At 36.3% G+C, this 21,983-nt stretch overlaps 1 protein-coding gene across 10 annotated transcripts in view; it reads right to left on the bottom strand.

Moving 5' to 3' along the window:
• The window catches only part of Cdk14 (cyclin dependent kinase 14), a 468,058-nt gene that overhangs the window by 269,174 nt on the left and 176,901 nt on the right, over positions 1–21,983 (bottom strand). For all 10 annotated transcript variants that reach the window (XR_016535529.1, XR_016535528.1, XR_016535530.1 and 7 more), the window contains one exon: positions 7,466–7,560. Coding sequence is in view for 5 of the 10 variants with exons in the window: in XM_090333066.1 (XP_090189192.1) it covers positions 7,466–7,560 (95 nt within the window). In the remaining 5 variants the exon portion in view is untranslated. The remainder of the gene's footprint in view (positions 1–7,465; positions 7,561–21,983) is intronic.

Genomic DNA, 21,983 nt, shown 5'->3' with positions numbered 1-21,983 from the left:
GGGACTGCATTAAACTGCAGAGCTTCTGTAGGGCAAAGGACATAGCTAGAAAATTAACTAGAAAGCCTACAGAGTGGGAGAAGATCTTCACCAACCATACAATGGACAAGGCCTCATATCTAAAATATATCAACAGCTCAAAAAATTGAATCACTCCAAAACTAATCTCCAAAGAAACAACCATCCCATTAAAAGATGGACCAAAGACTTAAAGAGAGGCTTCTCTGAAGAAGAAACAAAAATGGCCTATAGACATATGAAATGCTCAACATCTCTGGCCATAAAAGAAATGCAAATCAAAACAACTCTAAGATTCCACCTCACTCCAGTTAGAAGGGCCAGGATCAAGAAATCTAATAACAACAGATGCTGGAGGGGATGTGGCCAGGAGGGATCACTACTACACTGTTGGTGGGAGTGCAACCACTTTAGTTGATAAGTGGATCAACAAGATGTAGTATTTATGCACAATGGAATTCTATGCTGAAGTCAGAATGAACGGCATTCCCGATTTCTAAGGAAATCGAAAGACTTATAAAAAATCATATTACAGTATGTAACCCTTCTATTAATTACAATAATAAACATATTAAAAAATCATAATAAGTGATGTAAGCCAGACTCAAAGGGACATAGGCTCAATGGTTTCCCTCATTTGTCCTAATCAGTAGAAACCTTGAGCTCTCCTAGCAGAGATTTACCATACAACAAAATGTAGATTCCTAAGGCCATATAGAATGACGCTAAATGAAAGGACCTCCAGGATATATTAACAAAAGCCATATAAAGAGTGATTGTCAGGCTGGGAGTTTGGCCTAGTGGTAGAGTGCTTGCCTAGCATGCACAAAGACCCAGGTTTGATTCCTCGGTACCACATACATAGAAAAAGCCAGAAGTGGTGCAGTGGCTCAGGGTAGAACACTAGACTTGAGGAAAGTCCAAGGACAGTGCTCAGATCCTGAACTCAAGCCCAGGACTGGCAAAAAAAAAAAAAGAGTGATTGTTGTCCTTAACGTACTATGTTATCTCTCATCTCTTTTGCTGTCCCTTGGTTATTGAATATTGTTACAGTATTTCTCCTGGTTATCTGATATATTGTATATACACATATTTGCTTATTTGAAGTCAGACAGGGAAGGGAGGAAAACAAGATGAGGGGCTGGGGTGGGGGGAGGGAAGTGGGGACCAAGACACGAGAAAGGGTATCAATGTATGTGAAGTAATATACCATCTATTTGATGAATATAATGTAACCTTTCTATTAATTACAATAAAAAATATATGAAAAATGGTGCTCTATGTGATTTGATCCTTTATAACAGAATAGGTATGAGCATTTTAACAGAAATATATATGAATACAATAATGTTTAGTTTTTACCTTCTTATTTCTACTTTTGAGACCTGTTTATGTGCTAAAATACTGTTAAATATGGTAATGCTGTACTCCTTTACCTTTGGCAATACATAAGCATATAAATATACAGTATATGTACACATATAAATAAAAGCATATACATTATATGAACGCACATTAAATTGTTTAGCCTTCTGTTTAAGTAAAAGGAAAATTTGCTAGCACTTTCAAATTATAAGCTGAAGTCAATGTTACATACAAGCCATTTTTTAATATTTCCTTCCAAATCATAAACCTATGCTTTAAAAAAAGAGAACCATAGCAGTACTTTAGATTATTATGAAACCAAATTCCTTTTCAAACAGAGGCATTCCTTGGTTAAAGATGCTGCTTTACATGTGATAAGTATCAGGGGAAGGCTGGAGTGAAAACTGCAATACACTGCAGGGGTTCACAGGTCACGTACTGTGACAATAGTATACTGGGGACACACTACCCAACATGATTCCAGCTCTGAAGCTTCCAGATCATTGTATCTGCACACTGTGCAAATGTGCAAGCATCTACACTAAAGAATTCCTCAGACGCTTTTCACAGTACTTAAGAAAAGGCCAACAATATTCTATGATCTCCTGAATTGCTTTAATAATTACCTTCAAAAATCATTTCCTTCAGTATTCTTCCAAATTGCGAATGTTTTATCAGTTATTTCATTATTCTGGACCTCAGAAGGTTTTTTTGAAGCATAAAAAAGCATTCATGAGACTTGTATAAAAGAGCTAGGATTAGACTTCTCTTTTAAACCCAAGAACAGAAATGAATTCATATGGTTATATGGATTGTCATTCATAACAATCCTTCATTTGGTGAAACTCATATTACAGAGGAACCTCAGAAAACCTTTAAAAACCCTAATTCTAAAGTCAAAAGGAAATATCAAATAGTGTCTAACAAACCTTAAATTATTTTGCTTTACATACATCCATGGTTTTAATGAGCAGGTAAACAGATTTTTCATATACTGTTCAACTTTCTGTATACACTCAAACAAAAAGATATGCTACTGATGATAGGAAACCACCAAAATCAACAATATTTAGAAAATATGGGAAATTAGCCCAGCACGGTGGTTCATGCCTGTAATCCTAACTACTCAGGTGGCTGAGATCTGAAGATCAAGGTTCAAAGCCAGCCAGGGCACAAAGACCTGAGATTCTTATCTCCAATTAAACTCTAGAAAACTGGTGGAAAGTAGGGCTATGGCTCAAGGGGTAGGGCGGTAGCCTTGAGCTGAAGAGCTCAGGGACAGTGTCAAGGCCCAGAGTTCAGTCCCACACCACCACCACCACCACCACCAACAACAACAACAAAAAAAAAACAGGAAAAAAAGAAAGAAAACATGGAAAACTGTTTTGATATTCATTGTTCTAATTTCTAAATAGCAAAGTTCTCTGTTTATGTGTGCATATATGTATTTGCATATACTCAAGTAGAATATATGGGCATTATAGAACTTAGGAATTTGCTCTACAGAGCCCTAGAAAATGATTTCAAAATTGAAATAAATCTTTACACTTGAATAATTGTTCTGATTTTAAGCTTTCAGTGATTTTAGCTTCTGTTAAATTGGCATTAGAAAGAGTGGAAATCCAGTCTGCATTTCTAACTTGTTTCATTATTAACTCTAATTTTCAGTCAAATTTATGGATAGAGATAGGAGAAAGAGTTGACAAATGACACTACATCAAAATAAAAAATTTTTTCTGCACAATTAAGTGTAGAATTACTAAACTAGAAGGATAGTCAACTGACTGGGAAAAGATCTTAATGAACTATACAAAGGCCCAATATCCTAAGTATATAAGGAGTTAAATTAATGAATACTTCCCAAGCCTAATCAACCAATCACTAAATGGGCAAAGAATCTAAGGAGAGACTTCCCAAGAGAGCAGGTAAGAATGGCAAAGAAACACATGAGGAAATGTTCCAGCGCTACCTTACAAATGTAACTGTAACCCCTGTATCCATCACCCTGTCAGTAAATTTTTTTTAAAAAAAAGGAAGTGCAAGTGGCAAGTGAAAACAGCTCTGAGATTCCATCTCATTCCAGTGAGACTGGCCAACACTGTAAACTCAACCAACAACAAATGTTTGGGGGATGTGGTAAAAAAAAAAGAACCCAATGGCACTGTTGGTCGGACTGTCAACTAGTATAACCTCTAGGCAGCAGTCTGGAGGTTCCTCTCCCCCCCAAAAATGAAACAAAGGTCTTCCCTATGACCTAGCTCTACTACTCCTTGGCATCTCCCAGCACATTTCAGCTATGACACTGTAAAGACACCTGCACATCTATGTGACTGCCACACTACCCACAACAGCCAAGATATGAAAACAGCCCAAGTAGATAAGTGGATCCAAAACATGTGGTATCTCTATAAAATGAAATTTTATATGGCCATGAGAAATAATAATGTTATATAATTTGCAGGGAAATGGACGGAGGTAGAACAAATCAAGTTAAGTAAGGCAAACCAAGTTCAGAGAGACAAACACTGCAAATTTTCTCTCACAGTGAGACCAAAAGAGGATATTCTTAGGAGAGAAACACCAAGGTGCAATGTCTATGTGCCTTTTATTTCTATATAAAATAATACACACATATAAATCAAAATAAAGTTCAAGATATGGAAACAACAGGACTCCTTTTGTTGATGTTCCTGTTTTCTTTTCTTTCTGTATGGTTTATTTGTGTGTAGATCTTTGAGAGGGTAGAAGGAGCACAGAACTCAAGGACAAAAGGATAAAAAACTACAGCAGTGGAGCTCACTGGATACTGTGATGAAAGTGAACTATACATCAGGCACTGGGGGTTCACACCTGCAATTCTAGCTACTCAAGAGGCTGAGATCTGAGGATCCTGGTTCAAAAGTGCAGAAACTTATCTTCAAATAACCACCAGAAAACCAGAAGTGATGCTGTAGCTCAAAGGGTAGGGCAGTAGCCTTGAGCTGAAGAGCTCGAGTTCAGGGGAGCACCCAGGCCCAGAGTTCAAATCCCGCGAGCGATGTGAAAGAGAGAGAGAGAGACAGAGACAGAGACACAGAGAAAGACAGAGAGACAGAGAGAAAAAAACTATACAACCTGCAGGTGGAGATAGGAGGAAGGGACTAGGAGAGAGTGAGGTAAGGATAACACTGTACAAAAGGAAATGTACTCATTACCTGACTTATGTAACTGTAATACCTCTGTATATCATCTTTATAATAACAATAAAGTAAATATTTTAAGAAAATTCTGTATGTATCTTTCCAAACGATCTCAAGGGACATTTTTATTAAAACTAGGCTTGGTTGAAAGCACAAGCATAGTGGCAGCCCCATCACTGATTATGAAACACTAATTCTAATTCATGACATGTTACATGTCTACTATTAGTTAGGTGTGTATTTATTAATAATGAAGCAAAACATATATAAATTTTTTTAAAGTTTATAGCATTTTAATTGTGTTTAAGACAGCTGGTTAATGGTCTTAAGTTCAGAGTTATGGAGGAAAATAATAAAAATCTTTTCTCTTTTTTACCCACCAAAGTAAAACTGTAAAAATAAGCAGAAAATATATTTCATTTAGTATTCAGCATAAGATGGGCCTGGTTTTGCCATGTACACTACAAGACTTTGGACCGGTCATCAATCTCCTCATCCTTTGGTTTCTCCTATGCAGAGTGGTGACAGCCATTGCTCCATACTGCTGTTAAGAACATGGGATGCAGCAAGGAATGCAAACCTCTCAGCAGAATGCACAATATAAAACTCAACCAGTTAAATGAGCTAGTTTTCAGTATTGAAGTCATGCTTGTCTTAAACATTCTTTCAGCTCCTTGTCGATGTTACTATCTCATCATGTCCAGCCCACAGTTCCCACTTGATTCCTACCCTTTGTCCCCCAACTAATATCTGCTCTAATTCCCAAGGGTTTCATGCTACAAAACTACTGTCACCTCCCACTGGTATGAAATCTGCAGGAAAAGGGTAGAGTTTATTTCTGCTAAGATACTGGGAGAAAAGCAATCCAATTAATCCATTAAAGTACATAACCTAAGTTTTCCTTGAGGCAGCAGCATTATTTACAAAGAATAAGCAACTTAAAAGCAATGTAGGAAATTAAAAAAAAACAACTTTTGATAAAATTCAGAGAAATTATTTTGGTACTTAGTAATTGCCACAGAAGCTAATAGTCTAGCCCTCCCTTCCCCTAAGGAGCAAAATTCTCAAGATGTTCTGGAGCCCAAACCTCATGCCTTTTCCAACTCTAAAACATCTTTTAACTTAGAACAAAATTTACATGCAGCAAAGTGTTTCATCAGAGACAGTAAAATGACAGTGATAGAAAGAATAAGAAAGGCATGAAATAGAGGGAAGATAAGGAAATAGAGGCTGAGAAGGGAAATAGAAAAGAGTGAAGTAGTCATAAGGAAAGAAATATTACTGTTTCAGTACCACATATGCCCATGTTATTAGGTGGTTGATTTTAAAAACCTAGGACATCTTCATAAGAGGTGGAGCCAGGGAAAGTTTCACTCCCACGAGGAAAAATTATTATGCTCAAAAATCAGTCCTTCCCAGCATATATTACAGAAACATGAGTTGCCTTCCTTTCTTTTGACAATTCCATAAGATACAAAATCATCAAATGATATTCAAGTTATCATTACCATTTTTGGCCTAAAAATTATTGTATTTTCCTTTAAGATTTTCACATTACTGATGTTAGTTTCTCTACCAATGTTAACGAAGATTTGGGTGCCCAAACTATTTTTATTATTATTAGCTGTATTATCCAATTAGAGAGAAGAAATAAGGGCATATTTGAAATACCTTTTCTATAAAACATTATAAAATGTAAGTGCAGTTAGAAAAACCTAGATTTTTGTTGGTATATGTAAATTAGACCTACTAGAAAATCTGAACACAAAATTCTAAGAATAAATCAGTTAAATATACTATTGACTCCAAATCATGGATTAAACAAAAGAAATTATATTTGCATTGATGTGTGAATCTGCATCCATTCTTGGTAGCATGTAATATATGCGACTGCTTAGCTCTAGCTGTCCTTTTAGCCACATTACCATATTATTTAAATGTATCTATCATTTATATGTAAATAGACAAGAACATCTTTTTCATGAGACAACAATTTTCAAATGAAAAATAGAAAATGGCAGACATTAGCAAGATAAAAATGCTGCAAATATTCACTCTTTTATACTTTTTAAAGCAAATGGAAACTATATCATGGGCCTTTTTAAAAAAACAGAATGTGGTAATTACAAAATGGTCCTTAATACATTCACAATACCAATAGCTATTCTTCTCAATAAAAAGTCTGTGCTGATGTCATTTGTATCCTATAAATTACATGCTCTCAGATCCATCTGTGAAAATTGGAATGTTAATTATCATGGTTACATTTCATGATTCCACAGTTAAATGCTGAAGTGCTGCTACACAAACACCATATGTTTTTCTTAAGGAAATGAAGAAAGATTAATTAAGAGTTCATGTTCAAGTCTTCCAGCAGTAATACTCCCAGCACAATAAGATCATTACATTGTGTGCTGTGCAAATCAGAAGTCTTAATTAATAATTGAAATACCATTTGAAGGGGAAAACTTTGAAACCTAAATTGTAAGTTTCAGGCATTCTTCCAAAAAAGAAAATTTTCATAAGGATATGTTTGTGAAACCTAGTTACAAGTCAAATGTGGGGGCTGGGGAGGGATAGATTTTTACTGTCTTTGAACTTCCTTTGACAGTGATCCTCATGTTGTGTAATCATGTTCAGTAAGTCTAAAAAATACAGTATGTTAAACACCTAGGCTATAAATAGATAATACATATAACAAAAGCTCATCTTCACAGTTTTCCTGGATATTCTACTAAAATACATATTTAAAAATAACTTAAAGAACCACTATTATATGCAAAATTAGGTCTCATGAACTCAGATAAAACACACACTTGTGTATAGCAATCTAAAAATAAATCTCCATAAAACTGTACGATTTTTATTCAGGCTTCAGAAGTTTAAATTCTTCTTTCACTTACCACATATTCAAAGACAAGTGTCAGTGTTTCCTTGGTGTGGATGATATCATGAAGCAACACTATGTTAGCATGTTTTAGTCCTTTTAGTAGAGAAGCTGTAAAATAAAGTGGACAGAGAAACACTTTAACATAGGCAACAGTAAATGAACACATTCAATTATCATTTGGGCACAGTGTCAGAAGGAAGGCAACTATTTTTTTCCATGTTCCAGTCCAATAACCTAAACAATTCAGAATCATGGGTGTAGCATCAAAGTTTTGCCCTTAGATAAAACTCTCCAAATTGTTTCATTTGTCATTTGCCACTAATTTCTAGTTAGGTTCTATTATGTTCAAGAACACACAATTTCAAACCTTTTAAATGGTAAGCTTTTTTCTTTAAATGAAGCATGTGTCCTAAAAATCTTGGTACATGTTCCACGGCATGCTGTTAAGGTATCATGCAGGGTTTTATAAAGGTCAGTTAGATCTTGTTGCTTCATAATCTTTGCTGATTTTCTATGAATAACTATGCCCTCCTAGAACTCCTGTTTACCTGTGACTGAGAATGGTAGTCTTAGGAAAACTTCTAACTCCTTTCCGATAGCCAGCGCTGAAAACCACACTGACTCTATTTTCTCTTTCTGAATTGAATTTTACCCTTTCATCTGCACATTTTTTTCAGTTTCTAACTTTGATCTTCAGATTTCTCAAGATTACTTTCTGAGCCACTGGCTTACTAATAATCCTGCTATCTAATGATGCAGAAGCTGTAAGAGTGAGATTTGCATGTGCTCTTATTTGTTGTACTTGCTGGATCTATGGCTTTTAGGAATCAGAGTCAACAATAAGAAGGCACTACTGCTGTCTTTCCTGTTGGCTAGATCAAGGCTTGATATATAGCAGAAACTCAAATGTATTGAATGTTAATCATTTGTGTTCTCAGGGATAGGGGTGGTAGTGATTCCTAGAGTAAGAAGGGCCCACTGTCACTGCCTGGCCGCTCTCACTTGGCTGCTACTCACATCAGACCTACCTTTCCCTAACTCGGGGACCAGGACCTTGCCCCCAACTTAATGCTAAAGACATTCAGTTTGAACAGAGTCAATGCATACATACTTGTCCAAAAACCAAGAGAAAGCAAGGTAGCAGTGGTAGGAATTTGCAGACACAGGCAAAGAAAACCTGGAACTGCCTCTTAAATGCCATCCCTCCCTCCATATAAGGGTCTTCCTTTGTTTAAAAAATGCCAAACCTCTCCAAAAAATTAGACTAAGATTTTAGGTTTTATAAATATTATAAAACATAAAACTAGGTGGTCAACTTTTTTCTTCTTTTGGATTATCTGAAGTATAACAAATTGTTAAAAGTTGGAACAAGATGCAAAAGTAAAACACATTAATCATTAAATTTGGGTGTCACATTTAGACTTATATTTTTCTAATACTGTATAAGACTAGAATAATAAAACTATAGAGAGGGAAATATATGGGAAAAGGACACTGTAAGAAATGAGTAAGCTATCCTTTAAAATAATCAAAACCTTTGTGCAAATGTAGAATGCTAATTAATATCCATGAGTATTCAGTGATAGTAACAAATATTGCTATCTGTTGGGGATTACTGATGCTTTAAATGCTGTATATTTATGTTGGGCTGCAGGGTATGTAGGAACTCGCATTTTCTGTTCCATTTTGCAATGAACTTATTAAGCATAGAGATATTTACCCATGTTTAAATATATTTTTACCAGACAAATCAATGTTATTTAACATTTCACTTAAATATAGTGGTGTTGATATGCAATCACACAGCATCGACAGAAGGCAAAGATAAATCATGCAATTAGACAGTACTATAAAACTCAAAGATTAGGATATCTTACTTAACATTGCTATGAAATTCTCTTGTATTCACCACAACCGATTCAAAACAATATACAATGTCATTAAACCAAGATATATGACCTTATAACTCATCAAAAGAAGTTGATTGTACTGGAAGAATGATTGTCTGGGTTTTTAATAACACTAAAGGACAATTAGGAGGGTATTTTCCCATTGAAACTGAATCACTAAACTCAATTATATATTTGAAAACCAGAGAAGTATAAATTGTCCTTTGAAGAAAGGTCTTTTGACTTTGTATGTGTCTGCCAAGAATAAGCCTGTTATTCACAGTGAAAATCTTAAAGTCTACAAATTTATATCATACATACATGAGAAAATAATTACAAAAATGGCAAGAAAATTCCATGCATGAACTTTAAAGAAACAACCACTTCTAATCTATGATATTTTAGTATGATATTTAGTATTTAGTATTTCAGTAATTCACTCTAAAAATTTATACTCCTCTTCACTCTAATTATTTGACTAGCCTATCTGCAGCCTTATAAAGTAGCTACTATTCAGATATTAATCTGAAGGACAGATTCACATATGTACATTTTAAAATGATATTTATTTTTGTTACAATCCCAAGGTTGATTTCCCTTAGATATCTTTATTCCCATTCATAACGAGAGATAAATAGACAGATTTAAATAATAGGCAGATAAAACATTTAACACCCAGCCTGTGTAGAAACATTTACAAGTGAAATGAATCAAGGACCTATTGAATATTGTTCTGTAAGAATCAAATGTGGGTTTTGAGTCAAATTTTGGGAACATAGTATGTGACATTATTTGTAATATTGTCAAATTTCATTTTTCAAGTTATCCCGATGATCCATTCTTATGGGTAGCAATTATAAAAAGACACTCAAGTTATTTTTCTCTTTTTTTCCCTTACAGTTAATCTCATGTGTTTACTGTATCTGACTTTGTTACCTGGTATATTGTATATACATTTGTTTATTTGATATAGGGAAGGGAAGCAGGATAACAAGATGATTGGGAGGGGGTGGAGGAACGTAACTATAACCCCTCTATATATTATCCTGGCAATAAAATACAATAAATCTTTTAAAATGTAAAAAGAAAAAAAGACACTGATGCTTCTGCTTTGTTAAGAACCTCAGGCCCTCGGGATGCTTGGCCTTGAGGTTTTCCTGTTCCATTTCCCACTGTTATTGTCTCTCTTCTCTCACCACTTATATCTAAATTGTTTCTCATTTCTCAAAGTAATATCTTCACACCCATTATATCCCACTGTGTTTTTCCCACAATTTCAGTACTGTCAAAACCCTGCCATTATTCATCTGGGGGAAAAAGTCATGTCATTTTTTATAATACATTTTGACCAGTTCTAGGTGATGTCTCCAAGGCTCCATTTTTCATTCTAATGTTTCAATTACTACACATAATGAATTTCAAAATACACTTACATAAACTCTTTAAACACACTGGCAATTAAATAAATATCAGTATCTGATTTTAAAAGCAAGCCTCCCTTTTGAAATTGACATAATGAATTCATAATCAGAAAAAGACAGAACCACTAATTCTAAGGTGATGGCAGAAAAGTGGCACTCAAAGGTGGAAAACAGCCTAAAATCTACCAACATTGGGTAAGTGACAGACGTGATGAACTTGCAGGCTGCCAATGCAACAGCCACTGGTCACAGCAAGGTGCCAGATTCTACAGCTCCTGCTGTCATGGAGGCAAGTGAGACTCCTGGGTGCCAAGTCAGCCCGGTGATTAGTTTGTCCCTCTCAATGACACTGTCAAAATAATATTAAATGTAATCCTAATGCTATCATAAATAGACCACATGTTACCCTCTCATCATTTGTATACAAATCAAATCCTGCAACATTGGCTTTGGTAATTCTAACATGCTTGCTTTCCCCAAATTTTTAGGTAAATAGCTGGCAACATTTCAAATTCAAATATGTGGCAACATTTCAAATTCAAAGTAAGGCTTAGAGCAGTACAACTGTACATGAAAGACTGAGGTCAGGTGTGGTGACTCACACCTATAACTCCAACTTTGTGGGGGGGCAGAGGTCAGAAGATCATAATGAAGAACTGGCCTGGGCAATAAGCAAGCATACAAGATCCTATCTGAAAAGTAAAATGAAAAGGGCTGGAGACACTGAGTTCAAACTCCAGTACTGCCTTTTCCTTTCCATTCCACTTGAGGGTGTATGTTTGTATGGTTTTTTTGTTTGTTTTTGGTTTTGGTTTTGGGTTTTTTGCCAATCCTGGGGGCTTGAACTCAGGGCCTGGGCACTGTCCTTGAAGCACTTTTGCTCAAGACTGGTGTTCTGCCACTTGATAATGATCATAAAGGCAACTGTGCCTCTGGCAAAGCTCCTGTAGGATATGTAGATACTGGAAGCCCTTTCAGACACACTCAGCCACATTCACATACTAGCCTCTCACTTGGAGTGTAAACATTTTGTTTACTGAAAGCAGTGAATTTCATTTCATCTATACTCCAATTCCATCATGATTAAAAGGTGTACTAATCTAGAAAATCAGAATAGCCATATTTTATGGTTCTCATTATAGTGGCTAAGAAAAGAATGTTCATAAAGAGAAAATAACTATTGGGAGGGAAATGGGGACAAAAACATGAGAGGGGGTATCAAAATTCGAGAAGTAATGCACCTACAACCTGACGAATGTAACTGTAACCCCTCTAAACATTACTCCAACAATAAAATACAATAATGAAAAGAAAACAATTCTTATCTAATATTTGAGATTATTCCCTATACTTTTACTTAACATCATACTAGAAAAGGAAAGGTGATGCCAAAAACAACACAACCTGTCTTACTTCATCATCTAGAAAAAAAAGGGCACTCATTTCCTTTTATCCTAGGTTATTTATGTGGGACAGAAAACAGATCTAATACCGCAAATCCACACAAGCACATAGATAGGAAACCCTAGACTAATAAGATGTAGGATTATATCATAGACTTCACATTTTTTAATATTTTACACACACATAAAAAGAGTCAACTGTGGTCTGTGGGGGAGAAGGAACACATGACCAACCCAAAACACAAGGTATAAAGGAACAAGACATTATTTAAACTTAAATAATCTTCTGGCTTTAGAGACACATTTTTGTTCACCATATGTCATGTAAACGTAAAGGTTATAAGACAGGTTGCCAAAACTTTATAAACAGCACTTCTTCCCCATATACCAAAAATCTACCTTCTACTTTTGCTTGCTCTATTGAGGGCAGACCACAGATTCAATCCTACTGTGCACTTTTGTTCTATCCCACTCTGATTTCTGCAGCACCCTCAAGCTGAAGTGCAGTATGGGAAGTACAGCCTCCACCACTTTTTCTTACCATCAATAACAGGTTTGAGTCTCACTTCACTACTGGCAAAGACAGAACTACACTTACAAGGTCACTTCTAAGACTATTAGCATCCCTGGCAAATCTAGGAACCTGCCAACTGCTGTTAGGCCTGAGTAGGGTCTACTGACCTCCATGCTGCCTTGCCCTAAGAGTGGCCCTGAGTAAGCTAAATCATGTACAAATATGCTGAGCCCTAATTTGCTTTTATGTCCCCCATACTCATCTTTCAGTATCTACTAGTACTTAACTTAGAATCACACAAGGTGTGATGCATTCTAGCACTACACAAAAGTGCAAGATCTTTCAGTCAATGAAAAGTGATTATGGATTCACTCTGGCCCTTCATTCATCTGGTTGAGAAGACTGGAGAATTCTGACTCTGCACAGTCTCATTTCCTGCTTCACATTACTCTGTCTAGTATAGTACAACACCCCAAAACTGTAATCATAAAAATAAAATTGTTATATAGAGTTACACATAACAAAATGTCATTTTAGGGTTTGGGGGGATTCTCCAAAATGTAGGTAATGTCTAGGAAAAGCACACCATGACAAGCAAAAGCAATAACTATAATAGATTTTTTTTGGGGGGGGAGGCAGTATACTACTACAGTGTCAAATTTAGTACTTGACACACTTGTTAGAAAATCACTCTACCAACCTGAGACACACTCTATCTCATTTTGCTTTAGTTGGTTTTCAGAGCAGGTCTTTGTTTTTGCCTGGGTGGGACCACAGTTCTACCACTGTCTCCCAGTTTAGATTCTGACCACTGCACATGGCTTGTTCTTTAAGATGTGGCTTTGCTAACTTTTTGCTTAGGCTGGCATTACGTTTCAATTTCTACTTTACAACTAGTTGGGTTTATAGTTATAAGCAATCACACTCAGCCCCAAAGGCTTTTTAGTCATGTATACTCGCTTAATTCTGGCAATACAAGAGAAGTATTAAATTTCATGCAAGTATTCTACAATTCCTTAACACAAAGTACTTGAAAGTATAATCTATTATAACTATATGAGGAAAGTAAGAAACAAGGAAATATATGTATTTTACATTTCTGAGTTAACAAAGTAACTTCCAGTTGTCATTGTTATAAAAACATTATTGTATGAAGTATCTCTTTAAAAAAGAGGGACAGGTTTCACTACTAGAAACTTAAAGGTCCAGAAATTTTTTATCTCAGTCTCTAACATTGCCATTTAGAAGATAAGCTGGTCTGATAATAGATCCTTCTATATTAGACACTACCTAATGCTGACACTTTAAGTCCTAAACATAGTAAATGGTGTGGTGGGGAGAATACCATCTTCAAGAACATGATTATTAAAAACAGAAAACTAGAGAAACTTGGCCAGAGGTATCAAACATTCCTCTTGCAACTCCTGATGCAGTAAATTCTTTCTTAGGCACAAAATAAGAACCATGTGCCTCTGCCTTTGGCTTCTAGTTCATATCTTTGCTCCTGGCATGTGGCTGTAGGTCTTGGTTTCCCTTTACATTCAAGTGTTTCTAGGCATTCAAAGCTAACACATCAGATATAGCTTGATTGTTGTGAAAACTGTTTACTTGCAGTATCATCCTGATGTGATAAGAAGAGCTAAAGGAGAAATCACTGCTGGAATCAGCTTTTGAAAAACTGCTTTTATCTGATCAAGACACTGGCCTCTTGAGGCCTCTCAACAAAATTTTAACAGGGCTTCCAAGGACCTCCACAATAGACCCTAGACAGGGGTTTCCCCCACAGCCCTCCGGACCATCCCTGGACATGTGACATCATTTCCTTGGATCCTCATGGCCTCTCAGACTCCTGGGAGTTTATCCTTTCTATTCCATCTCATACCTCCAGACCACACCAACTCCTACCATACCTTCGGATCTAAACTTGGCTATGCTTTCCTTTTAAGTCTTCTCTGACCCTCCAAATGTAAGGTTTGTGCATTTATCTATCAGTCCATCAATACAGCTTGCTGCTCTGTTAAGTATTAAAATTACCTGCTGACCGATTCCACCTGCCTGCATCCCCAATTTGCTCACCACTTTCACTTACTGTTGCTGTGTCCCAAAATTCAATTCAATGCTGAGTGTATAGACGGTGTCTATTACATGCATATTGAATAATGCAGGCAGAAATGAAAAGAAAAACTAAAATAACATTCTTAAATGATCTTCTCTAAAATGTTTCAAGCAGCACAGTTCCTAGTATTAACTGGAATGTTCTGTAGAGGTGATCAGACTACCATGTGTTTAACCTAGATATGCTAATCAAGATAAATCAGTTCCCATTAACAACATTATTCTATTATTAACAAACATGCTGCAAACACAGGTTTCCCTGACTATTAAAAGGAGGCAAGAAAACATCCTATAGGGTGTCCTCAGGAACTTTCACTTCATGATGGGTGAAATGTCACCTCCCAATATTAGTACTAAAAGTGTGTTATTATGTTCCCATTCAAATTTCAGATTATGGAAAGGTGGTAAAATATTGCCTTTGAAAGTATCATTTATTTCAGAAATCTTCTGTCAGAAACTGGATTTACAGCCTAACGTTGTACCCAGCATGAGATAATCTCATAAACAAGGAAGTGATACTAATAAGAATCTCAAAAAAACATGTTCTCCCCATATACAGATTCACAATAGAACTAAAGTACAGACAAAAAGACTGGTTTGTATGGATAGTTAGAAAATTTTAAAGCTTCCTTGGGTTTTAAAGATGAGAAGATTTCACATGAGATGCAAACTTCTATATTTTCTATAAAAATCAGTATCCTTACTGTCCCAACTTTGTAACATGGGTGAACAACGTGGGTGCTATACAACTTACAGATCTCGTACCAGAATCAATGACTACCTCCACTCCTCTCTCCAGTAGAGGCCCCTAGATTCTGTTATTTGCAAAATGCCTAAGACTGTTGTCTCTAAATGTATGTGCCCAATTTAAATTTAACTTTCATTGTGCATGAGAAAACAGTATTAACAAAGCAGTTGGAAGTAACCAATTTAAGGAAGATCTTGGGGCCGGGAGTTTGGCCTCGTGGCTAAAGTGCTTGCCTAGCATGCATGAAGACCCGGGTTCGATTCCTCGGTACCACATACGTAGAAAAAAGCTGGAAGTGGTGCTGAGGCTCAAGTGGTAGAGCTCTAGCCTTGAGAAAGTCCAAGGACAGTGCTCAGGCCCTGAGCTCAAGCCCAGGACTGGCAAAAAAAAAAAAGAAGAAGATCTTACAGGTACAGGTCCCACAAAGCTAAACACACAGTAAGAAAAGGAACAGACAGAATAAGGGACGGTCACATTACATATTACTATTACAGTATGCTCATAAGTCCTGCCAAAAATCAGGCAAAAGTAAAGGCATAACCATTTCAGATGATTTCTGAAGGGGAAATCATCACATAGAAGGGGAGCCCAATGAGTTTTACTAGCATGAGAAATCTCTAGAGATATTGTCCCCACAGTAATTTGAAAGTAAATTTACAAACAGCCCTGAACAGATGTCGGAGAATGTTCAGAACAAATGATATAATTTTTCTTAGTTCAGAATGAATGCCCAATTATTGTCATAGGCTTTGTAAAGTTAGTCATTAGTTTCTGATATTTACAGCTGAGAAAACGAAGAGCAAAAGAACAAAATGGACTTGTTCAAGGGAGAAACAAGATGCCAATAACCAGGTGGATCAAGAGTTTCTGATGCCCTAGCCACTCTGCTAAGCTTCATTCGGCCTGCAAAACTGTAGGTTTGAGCCTGATAAAGCTCTAGGCAATGCTTCCTGAGGATGGCTGGTCAGTTCTTACACAGGAGAAAAAAAATGGCAAAAGTCCTTTTCTGCATTCAAGTTAGGAAAGACTGTCAATTAATGAAAAAAAAAGGAAAGTGTAAAACATGTACTTTGTTAAAGTGTGATTTGTGCCAAAGTGAAAAATAAAGGGCGTCTATGTCTGAAGCTTCTATCACTTTCCTTGTAGACAACTGGTTACAAGCTGTGGTTTTATGGTTAACCTAAGGGTTACAATTTAAAAGGAAGCCAACATTAAATTAAGAGCTCAGAGATAAAGAGGGGATATAATACACCATCCACAGCCTCAGCTTTCACTGGGACTCCTCATTATGTAAACTAATATATTTTGCATTCTATTGAATTTTTGGAGATAAAGTTGTATAGAATGGGCAGTTGAAAACACCTGGATACATGTTGGCACTAAATCTTTTGAGTCCTTTATTGAATTCAGACAGGAGTAAGATTATTTGAAGCATACATTTGGAGCTTAGAAAAAAAAGCAGAATCTTCTGAAAGTTTGTCCAAATAAAATAGGAACTAAAGTCAAAAAACAGACACTCTTTTATCCAGATGTTCCCAGAAGACATTCTAGTTTTGTTTCAGAAGTGACCAAAACCTGGTGCCAACAGTGGTTAGCATTCTCTCCACTTCATCTGTTCTAGACAAACAATGGGAGCGAGAAAACATTCTGGATCATCTTAACCAAGCCCTTCACTTGGCAGTCTAAAGACTACATACCTTCTTACTCCAAATCCCTTACACAAAAATTGATGGACATGTTGAAGAGTTAAATTTTCTGACCAAGGTCAAGAAAAATAAAAGGCAAATTATGCTAACCTCTCTAATTCTTAGTTGTAACTACATTTCTACAGGTCACCTCTCTGCAGGCTCCAGTATTAATTGGCTTTGCAATCAGCTATTAAGCAGTGTTCTAATTTTTTGAAAATCCTTGTAAACTTTGAAGAGTCATTAATGCTCTGATCCATGTCTGCTATGATGGGTACTCCAAAAACAATGAGAATAATTTTTTTCAGCAGCAGAAACAGTAGAAAACAGCTCTGTAGAAACAGGGTGGTAAACCTCATCTTTTATCTTTTTAACCAGGTTTCCAAAATGCTACCCAAATGGAAGGTCTGCAGTACATTATATATAACTATACATATATTGATATATACATATATCATATATGTTTTACTGATCTACATCAATATATGGATATATCATAGAGCTCACTTAGAATTATACTATACTATACACTTAATGTTAAAACCTTGTTGCTTCAGGCAAAAAAGGCAGAAAATACATTCACATACAGACTAGTTTATGAAACTCTTACATCTGACCTATATAAAGAATTTCCCCCCTTTTTTAAGAAGTTCAAGTTCTGGAGTTTGGCCTAGTGGTAGAGTGCTTGCCTAGCATGCACAAAGACACAGGTTCAATTCCTCAGTACCACATACATAGAAAAAAGCCACAAATGGCGCCGTGGCTCAAGTGGTAGAGCTCTAGCCTGGAGAAAAAAAATCCAAAGGACAGTGCTCAGGCCCTTAGTTCAAGTCCCATGACTGGCAAAAAAATAATAAGACAAACGCAGTGGTTGGTAGCATGGCCTAGTGGTAGAGTGCTTGCCTAGCATGCATAACCCAGATATGATTCCTGGTACCACATACATATAAAATAAAAGCCAGAAGTGATGCTGTGGCTCAAGTAGTAGACCCTTGAGAAAGCCCAAGGACAGTCCTCAGACCCTGAGTTCAAGCCCCATGACTCACAATAAATAAATAAATAAATAAATAAAAGCCACAACAGCATTAAAGGTGTTCCTATACCTATAAAGGATCTGTAGGGCAAATTTAGAAATGCTATTGCATTCCTCATTTTTAAGTTCATAGCTTTATCCAATTCAGACCATGAGAGCCACATGGTTGAATTTTACACAGAGCAAATCCAGACTGACATTATTTTCAGGTTACTAAGAGTCCTCAGTAGTACCTATTTGTTAAGTGGTATACTAATTTTTCCAAGGAATGAAATTAGGTATGTATATGTGTCTGCATGTACAGTAGACTATTTTAGTACACACTGCCACTGCCACCTTGATTCATGATAGTTCAAAAATCAGTGAACACCTCCCACATTAAACCAGATCCTTTCAAACCCTTCATGAAGTTTACACAGCAGACTCATATAGTTTATTAAGAACATCTGCAGATTACTTGACAGGACAAATATATATATATATATATATATATGTGTGTGTGTGTGTGTGTGTGTGTGTGTGTATATGTGTGTGTGTGTGTGTGTGTGTGTGTCTAATTACTGCTAAGATGTCAAATGAGAGTTTCATAGGGTCAGGAAAACATCTTGTGGGGCAACTATATTAATGGATTTAAACTGGGCACTGGTGGCTCACTCCTGTAGTCCTAACTACTCAGGAGGCTGAGATCTGAGGATTGTGTTTCAAAGCCACCCTAGGCTGCCAGCAAACTAGAAGTGGTGCTGTGGATCACATAATAGAGTGGTAGCGTTTTGTTGAAGAGCTCACGGACAATGCACAGGCCCAGAGTTCAAACGCCAAGTCCAACCCCCCCATGACCCGCCAAAAAAAAGATCCTATATTTACCTACTATGTAATAAACCACGTTGTGCCTTAGTTTTAAATACAAGAAGGCAAAAGAACACAAAGTCTGGCTGTTCTGAATTTTAGGCATTTTCCCTGTTAGTCTGTGACCTTCCTGGGTTTCTCTTAATCCATAACATGAGGACAAGACCTATATGATGAAGATATAAAGACGACATGAGGATCTGTGACTAAAGAACCCAGAAGAGAATTCCATAAAAATTACTCTTCCTTTCCATAAGTGAGGGTCTAGGTCTTACAGGGATGGAAGAATAACCCCCAAAGGGGAAGTTCCATAATCAGCACCAAAGCAGAAACAGAGATAAACTAATTTCTAATACTTTATAGCAAAGAGTAATCAGTGTTGTTTTTTTTTGAATTGTGTAATTTTATTTTTTTAATTTTAATTTTTAATGTTAAATGGTATACAGAACTGTTAAGTAATGACTTATACTTGATAATAACCAATTACATATTACATAATATTCTAAAGAAAGAAGTTCACAGGCTAAAATTGTAAGAAAAGAAAATACTAATGACTTTGCTTGGATCTGTGCACCATGATCACATGTGCTGAAAAATCAGGTTAAACCCTGCTGATATAAACAAGTAGTACATGTTGATCAAAAATAATAAAATATAATACAAAATAAAAAATTTGGCTTCAAACATAATCAACCTTTTTATCTTCCTATCTCTCTTTGTTCTACTACAATGTCTTCAAAACAGAGCTTACACCAATACTCCTAAAACTCTTCAACAAAACTGAAAACAAAAGTTTTTGATAAATTCATTTTACGAAGCCACTATAACCCTTATCCCAAAACCAGACAGAGATTCACCAAAGAAAGAGAACTATAGATCCCTTTATTTGATGAATATTGATGCAAAACTTCTCCAACAAATACTGGCCAACCGTCTTCAGCAAATCATCAAAAAATTCACACACGATGATCAAACAGGATTCATCACAGGAATGTAAAGCTGGTTCAACATATGCAAATCAGTTTATATAATTCAACAAATCAACAGGAGAAAGGACAAGAATCACATGATTGTTTCAATATATGCAGAAAAGGCATTTGACAATATCCAATACCCCTTTATGCTAAAAGCTCTGGAGAAACTAGGAATCCATGGAACATTCCTCATTATAATAAAGGCTGTGTCTGACAAACGCACAGCTCGCATTATACTTAATGGCAAAAAGTTAAAGCCATTTCCTCTAAAATCAGGAATGAAACAAGAAGGCCCACTCTTTCCCCTCTTCTTTAACATAGTATTAGAATTCCTAGCCAGAATTCCTAGCCAGAGCAATAAGGCAAGAAGCAAGCATAAAGGGGATCCAATAGGGAAAGAGGAAGTGAAACTTTCCCTCTTTGCAGATGACATGATTTTGCATTTAAAGAACCCTATAGATTCCACTCCCAAACTGTTTGAACTGATTCAAAACATTGGCAAGATAGCAGAGTATAAAATTAAGCCTCAAAAATCAACTGCCTTCCTCTATGCCAAAAATGAAAGGAACGAGGCAACAATCATTAGAGCAACTCCTTTTGCAATAGCCTCAAAGAAAATAAAGTACCTAGGAATTAACAAAGAATGTAAAAGACCTTTTTGATGAAAACGTTAAAACCCTGAAAAAGGAAATTAAAGCAGAACTGAGGAAATGGAAAAACCTCCTATGCTCCTGGATTAGAAAAATTAACATCATGAAAATGACAATCTTGCCAAGGGCCATCTACAAATTCAACACAATATCTATCAATATCGCAATGTCATTCTTTAAAAAAATAGAAGAGGCAGGGGCCAGGAGTTTGGCCTAGTGGTTAAAGTGCTTGCCTAGCATGCATGAAGACCCGGGTTCGATTCCTTGGTACCACATACACAGAAAAAAGCTCGAAGTGGTGCTGAGGCTCAAGTGGTGAGCTCTAGCCTTGAGAAAGTCCAAGGACAGTGCTCAGGCCCTGAGCTCAAGCCCAGGACTGGCAAAAAAAAAAAAAATAGAAGAGGCAATCCAAAATTTCATATAGAATAATAAAAGACCCCATATAGCAAAAACAGTTCTTAGCATAAAGAAAAATGCAGGAGGAATTTCAATACCAAACTTTAGAGTCTGTTACAGAGCTATAGTGCTCAAAACAGCTTGGTACTGGCACAAGAACAGGCCTAAAGTCCAAAGGAATAGAACTGAGGACCTAGATACTAACCCACAGACCTATGGCCACCTAATCTTTGACAAGAAAGCCAAAAAAATAGAATGGAAGAACGACAGCCTCTTCAACAACTGGTGCTGGCAGAACTGGTTAAACACCTGCAGAAAACTAAAATTGGATCCTTCTTTGTCACCCTGTACTAGAATTAACTCCAAATGGATCAAAGACATGGAGGTAAAAGAAGATATACTAAAAACTCTACACCAAAGAATAGGAGATACATTAGGTCTCCTTGGCACATGTTGAAACTTTCTTAATAATGACCCAGAAACAAAACAAATCAGAGAAATTCTGGATAAGTGGGAATGCATTAAAGTGCAGAGTTTCTGTAGGGCAAAGGACATAGCTAGCAAATTAACTAGAAAGCCTACAAAGTGGGAGAAATTCTTCACTAACCATATAACAGACAAAGGCCTCATATCTAAACTATATCAACAGCTCAAAAAATTGAATCACTCCAAAACTAACCTCCAAAGTAACAACCATCCCATTAAAAGATGGGCCAAAGAATTAAAGAGAGTCTTCCCTGAAGAAGAAATAAGAATGGCCTATAGACACATGAAATGCTCCACATCTCTGGCCACAAAAGAAATGCAAATCAAAACAACTTTAAGATTCCACCTCACTCCAGTTAGAATGGCCAGGA

The sequence above is a fragment of the Megascapheus bottae genome, chromosome 5 (assembly GCF_031878675.1).
Source record: "Megascapheus bottae isolate mThoBot1 chromosome 5, mThoBot2.hap1, whole genome shotgun sequence".
Taxonomy (NCBI): Eukaryota; Metazoa; Chordata; class Mammalia; order Rodentia; family Geomyidae; genus Megascapheus; species Megascapheus bottae.
This window is presented reverse-complemented; position numbering and strand designations above follow the sequence as displayed.